Source organism: Nanorana parkeri, unplaced genomic scaffold (assembly GCF_000935625.1).
Source record: "Nanorana parkeri isolate BGI_ZX_2015 unplaced genomic scaffold, ASM93562v1 scaffold538, whole genome shotgun sequence".
In the NCBI taxonomy this organism is placed as follows: Eukaryota; Metazoa; Chordata; class Amphibia; order Anura; family Dicroglossidae; genus Nanorana; species Nanorana parkeri.
The window spans coordinates 1,030,566-1,037,041 of record NW_017306806.1 but is presented as its reverse complement, the minus strand read 5'-3'; the positions used below and the strand labels follow the sequence as shown (position 1 = coordinate 1,037,041).

Genomic DNA, 6,476 nt, shown 5'->3' with positions numbered 1-6,476 from the left:
AGGGAGTGCAGGCCTGAGTCCTGGGCCCCGTGTCACACAGTCCGGGGTCCCTTATCTGGCTGCCCTGCGGGAATGACACACAAAAGCCGCCTTATCCTGGGAGCTGCGCGCGCCATCCAATCGCTCCTCTGTTCAACATCGGGGAGGGGGGCGCACACTTCCTGTTGGAATAATTCCACAACCGCAATTCTTCCCCCAGAGAATCAAATCCTAATAAATATTTACTTTTCCCGCACAAACGCCGCCTTCTGATTGGACGAGCTGCAAGAAACCGAGAGACTGATGTGACTGTGGGGGGGAGGGGACTGGGCGGTCCTGTGTGCGGGATCCGTGTAGAGTCAAATGTGCGGGATCCGTGTAGAGTCAAATGTGCGGGATCCGTGTAGAGTCAAATGTGCGGGATCCGTGTAGAGTCAAATGTGCGGGATCCGTGTAGAGTCAAATGTGCGGGATCCGTGTAGAGTCAAATGTGCGGGATCCGTGTAGAGTCAAATGTGCGGGATCCGTGTAGAGTCAAATGTGCGGGATCCGTGTAGAGTCAAATGTGCGGGATCCGTGTAGAGTCAAATGTGCGGGATCCGTGTAGAGTCAAATGTGCGGGATCCGTGTAGAGTCAAATGTGCGGGATCCGTGTAGAGTCAAATGTGCGGGATCCGTGTAGAGTCAAATGTGCGGGATCCGTGTAGAGTCAAATGTGCGGGATCCGTGTAGAGTCAAATGTGCGGGATCCGTGTAGAGTCAAATGTGCGGGATCCGTGTAGAGTCAAATGTGCGGGATCCGTGTAGAGTCAAATGTGCGGGATCCGTGTAGAGTCAAATGTGCGGGATCCGTGTAGAGTCAAATGTGCGGGATCCGTGTAGAGTCAAATGTGCGGGATCCGTGTAGAGTCAAATGTGCGGGATCCGTGTAGAGTCAAATGTGCGGGATCCGTGTAGAGTCAAATGTGCGGGATCCGTGTAGAGTCAAATGTGCGGGATCCGTGTAGAGTCAAATGTGCGGGATCCGTGTAGAGTCAAATGTGCGGGATCCGTGTAGAGTCAAATGTGCGGGATCCGTGTAGAGTCAAATGTGCGGGATCCGTGTAGAGTCAAATGTGCGGGATCCGTGTAGAGTCAAATGTGCGGGATCCGTGTAGAGTCAAATGTGCGGGATCCGTGTAGAGTCAAATGTGCGGGATCCGTGTAGAGTCAAATGTGCGGGATCCGTGTAGAGTCAAATGTGCGGGATCCGTGTAGAGTCAAATGTGCGGGATCCGTGTAGAGTCAAATGTGCGGGATCCGTGTAGAGTCAAATGTGCGGGATCCGTGTAGAGTCAAATGTGCGGGATCCGTGTAGAGTCAAATGTGCGGGATCCGTGTAGAGTCAAATGTGCGGGATCCGTGTAGAGTCAAATGTGCGGGATCCGTGTAGAGTCAAATGTGCGGGATCCGTGTAGAGTCAAATGTGCGGGATCCGTGTAGAGTCAAATGTGCGGGATCCGTGTAGAGTCAAATGTGCGGGATCCGTGTAGAGTCAAATGTGCGGGATCCGTGTAGAGTCAAATGTGCGGGATCCGTGTAGAGTCAAATGTGCGGGATCCGTGTAGAGTCAAATGTGCGGGATCCGTGTAGAGTCAAATGTGCGGGATCCGTGTAGAGTCAAATGTGCGGGATCCGTGTAGAGTCAAATGTGCGGGATCCGTGTAGAGTCAAATGTGCGGGATCCGTGTAGAGTCAAATGTGCGGGATCCGTGTAGAGTCAAATGTGCGGGATCCGTGTAGAGTCAAATGTGCGGGATCCGTGTAGAGTCAAATGTGCGGGATCCGTGTAGAGTCAAATGTGCGGGATCCGTGTAGAGTCAAATGTGCGGGATCCGTGTAGAGTCAAATGTGCGGGATCCGTGTAGAGTCAAATGTGCGGGATCCGTGTAGAGTCAAATGTGCGGGATCCGTGTAGAGTCAAATGTGCGGGATCCGTGTAGAGTCAAATGTGCGGGATCCGTGTACAGTCCTGTGTGCGGGATCCGTGTAGAGTCATATGTGCGGGATCCGTGTGCAGTCCTGTGTGCGGGATCCGTGTACAGTCCTGTGTGCGGGATCCGTGTAGAGTCATATGTGCGGGATCCGTGTGCAGTCCTGTGTGCGGGATCCGTGTAGAGTCAAATGTGCGGGATCCGTGTGCAGTCCTGTATAATGCAACGTAACTGGAAGTGCACAACCACTGAGGTGCGTTGAATAGCGTGTGACAAATAATGTCCTCCACTGTGGGATCCCAATCGGGCGAGTTGATGTTCCAGATTCAATACTCCCCATAAAATCCTTTTCTTGGACTCCGCTGAGTGGCGCGGGAATTCCTAGACTGTCTCCTGTAGGCGGCAGTATATCCCGACAGTCTAAGAATTCTAACGGTTGTGACACACTGCGCGCGAAGCGGTGGCGCGCTGCCTTCGCGTGCAGTGTGTGTCATGTCATTTTCTCCTCGGCACGTCCGCTGGCGAGACCTTGCAAAGCTGAGCGTGCCGAGAGGAAAAATGTCATCTTCAGCCAATCGGCTCGCGCGTATAAACCCGCGCGTCAGCATGCGACATCTGGCCGGTGGTTACGCACGAGCCAATTGGCTGAAGGTGCAGTCAATCATCTGACTGCACTCGGCTCACACACTGCACGCAAAGCTCCGTGGCGGGCAGCTTTGCTTCGCTCTGCACGGCTTTGCATGCGGTGTGTCAAGGGTGACGGGAGGACGCTAGTTTGTGTCCTCCCGTTACCCTGAGGAGAACTATGGGGAAAAGTTCTGACCCCCTAGTTCTCCTTTAAGAGTTACTGTGTCCCTTTGGTGCGCTGGCGGTTGGTGCGCTGGCGGTTGGTGCACTGACGGTTGGTGCGCTGGCGGTTGGTGCGCTGGCGGTTGGTGCGCTGGCGGTTGGTGCCAGGGACCAGGTCCATACAGAGAGCTGGGACTGTTGAACCTTCTGGTCTGCACATGGCTGAGGGTGAATGTTCTCGTTGTGTAATGTTATGTGACCGTGTTGGATAATCCGCCTCCACCACAGCATGGCTGCCCACACGTTCCTGAACTGGCCAACCAGGCGACTGCCGCAGCCGGGGGCCGGTCATATGAGACGAGAATGCAGAACTCGGAGGCAGAGCGCCACACGCGTGACCTGATTTTTATCTTCTTCCTTGCAGATGCTTTTTCCGTCTCGGGAGAAAATGGCGGCAAGACGGACTCGGTGGCCAACCTGCAGCCGCACTCCTCTCTGAACTCCATCTCCAGCTCGCCGGGGCCCAAACGCTCCACCAACACGCTGAAGAAATGGCTGACGAGCCCCGTGAGGCGGCTGAACAGCGGCAAGGCCGAGAGCAACATCAAGAAGCAGAAGAAGAGGGAGGGGCGCAACCTGGGCTCCCCGCGGGCGAGCGACGACACCACCCCGCAGGGCGACAGCGCCGATGAGGTGCGAGCGCGCGTTAACTTTATCTCTCCTCCGTCTTATATAGAAGAACACGTTTACCTGCGCAGCCCCCGTCCGGCACGGGAGGGGACCTGAGTTTTCGCTGCTGCCGTTCAGTAACGCTCACAGGTCTGGTCCCTCCCCCAGCCTGTGATTGGACAGCGAAAGGAGAAGCAGAAAGCTGATGAGCTCATCTCTCTGCCACTCAGCCTCTGCTCTCTCTTTCTGTCAGCATGCTCCATTGTCACTACATGGGCACTGCAGCTCCTTGTGCTGCTTCTCCTTCCCCCAGACTGAGCTCTGCTGTGCAGGGGGCTGATACCGGGTCAGTGGGTGGGTGGGACGCAATCATTTGCCCCCTGGCACCGTGTCAATGTTTTTATTTTTTTCAGAAGGGCAAGAAAGGATGGGACGAGGAGGCGGACGACGACTCGCACACTCCCCTACCGCCACCCATGAAGATCTTTGACAACGAGCCGGCGCCAGACGACAAGGTACTGGGGGGTCCCGATTCACCGTGTCGGGTTCGGATTAATAGCTGTATGAGCCACGGAGACGATCTGCTGCGTTCAGATCCAAAGCCGGCCACACACATCGCAATCTGATCGTACAATCCGGACCAAGCTAGATCTGCCGGGAGCTGTGTGATAGAAGCCTCGGCTGAGCCGCCCAATCAGGGGGACTGAAGGGGATTGTTCAATCAGATTGCATGTGATTGTAAGGTGTATAGCCCACCCCACCCCATCATCCACCCGCCCCCACTCCCACCATATACCGGACCCCTCCGCCACTCCCACCATATACCTGACTCCTCTGCCACTCCCACCATATACCTGACCCCTCCCACCATATACCGGACCCCTCCGCCACTCCCACCATATACCTGACTCCTCTGCCACTCCCACCATATACCTGACCCCTCCCACCATATACCTGACCCCTCCGCCATTAGCTCCATCTATCTGCAACCTGAACTATAAAACTAGATACAAATAGATATTCTCTGCACGGAACATGGAAACATAACGACCAGAAATATGACATCAATCTGCGCCATCGATCTTTTCACTGCCTAATACTGCTCACTGATTGGCTCCCACACTCTCGATTATTGCAAGCGCAGCTTTGTCACATGGCTTGCAAAAATCTAAATCCCGCCCCTAACTGGCTGCCGGCAGAATTGCTAATGATGTCTCAGCATAACCTTTCTGCAAGATCTGTGTGGTGTGTGCTGAACAGCATGCTGGGAGTTGCGTGGTGATGTCTATGGAGCAGTATGTTGCGGAGCATGCTGGGAGTTGCGTGGTGATGTCTATGGAGCAGTATGTTGCAGAGCATGCTGAGAGTTGTTTGGTGATGTCTATGGAGCAGTATGTTGCAGAGCATGCTGGGAGTTGTATGGTGATGTCTATGAAGCAGTATGTTGCAGAGCATGCTGGGAGTTGTATGGTGATGTCTATGGAGCAGTATGTTGCGGAGCATGCTGGGAGTTGTATGGTGATGTCTATGGAGCAGTATGTTGCAGAGCATGCTGGGAGTTGTTTGGTGGTGTCTATGGAGCAGTATGTTGCAGAGCATGCTGGGAATTGTCTGGTGATGTCCCCGATATGCCGTGGCAGGGGCTCCGAGTGCCTAGATGCCGCTCAGCATGCGCACGGATGTGTCCGGGTGAATGGCGTTGGTTTGATGTCTTCGGGTGCTTGAAAATTCTTTTGTCACCTCTAACTAACCTCTCTCACCCTTTCTTCCCCCATAACCCCCCTGTGTCTCCCGCCTGGCAACGTGCTGCTTCCTCCTCCCCGGCACCCGCTAACCTGCTTTCCCTCCGCACATCTACGGCCTCCAGCCCTCCTTACTTGTGGCCCGTCAGAGCTCGGCCGAGGTCCCCAGTGCGGCCGAACTGGTCAGTGCAATAGAGAACCTGGTCAGGAACAAAATGGTAAGTGCCCAGGTAGCTGTGATGTCCAGAGTCCCCCCCTCTCCCCCCCAAACACAGGCATCTGGGCTCAGTCCAGCTCCTCGGGGGCGTGTCTAATTCTGCTCCTTACTCTCCGCACTGCATTGGTGGCTTTGGACTTCACAGTGCAACAGATTCATCCCCTCCGTAGAGACGCTCCATTTCTGTCTGTGTTCTTTACCTGTCTGTTATTGTGATGTCGGCATTGTTTGTGATTTTTCTTGGTTAAAATTTAATCTTGTAAATGTGTTTCCTGCTGGCGGGCCGCAGACTGCAGCTTAAAGGGCCAGTACACCCAAAAATCTACCTATTGGTGGAGTCTGGTGGGCTGAGCTGTCTGATGGCTTCTTACATCTCCCACATTCTCCAGCAATGAGCTCTCAACAGCAAATGGTTCCTTGTTCTTATTTACCCCATATTGGAGTTTTGGGCGTCCCCACATATCCTGCCCCCCCTGTTACATCTTCCATAATATAAAATAAATCCAGTAGGGATGGTGGGGGCCCCTCATGGGCACGGCAGGTGTACAGACCCGGGAACTCAGCACAGGGATGGTGGGAGCCCCTGATCGGCACGGCAGGTGTACAGACCCGGGAACTCAGCACAGGGATGGTGGGAGCTCCTCATAATGGGCACAGCGCGTGTACAGACCCGGGAACTCAGCACAGGGATGGTGGGGGCCCCTCATAATGGGCACAGCGGGTGTACAGACCCGGGATCTCAGCACAGGGATGGTGGGAGCCCCTCATAATGGTCACAGCGGGTGTCTCCAAGAGGCAGAAGAACTTCAGTGTACTTTATAGATGTGTCCTATGATTTCAGAGCGCTGACACATCGCCTTTCTCTCGCAGTCTACTAATTCTCGCCGTCTCTCCACAGTCCCTAGATGGCGGCTCATACTCGGTAACGGACGGGTATTCTAATGAAGGGATGATGCCGATGCCATCACCTGTACCGAGGAACCACGAGGAGGAACAGAAGGCTAAAGCTCTCCGAGGGAGAATGTGAGTTTCATTCTGGTGCTCTCATCTGACCCCCCCCCCCTGACTACTTCCCCGGCCCCCCCCCTGCCCCCCCCGGTGCTGGGT

General features: G+C 54.7%; 1 protein-coding gene across 1 annotated transcript in view; it reads left to right on the top strand.

Moving 5' to 3' along the window:
- LOC108791267 (kalirin-like) overlaps window positions 1-6,476 on the top strand; it is a gene marked incomplete at its 5' end in the record, with an annotated part of 83,784 nt that overhangs the window by 27,768 nt on the left and 49,540 nt on the right. Inside the window, 4 exons of the mRNA XM_018561701.1 lie at window positions 3,166-3,434; window positions 3,824-3,925; window positions 5,278-5,370; window positions 6,268-6,392. Of these exons, the coding sequence (XP_018417203.1) occupies window positions 3,166-3,434; window positions 3,824-3,925; window positions 5,278-5,370; window positions 6,268-6,392 (589 nt within the window). The remainder of the gene's footprint in view (window positions 1-3,165; window positions 3,435-3,823; window positions 3,926-5,277; window positions 5,371-6,267; window positions 6,393-6,476) is intronic.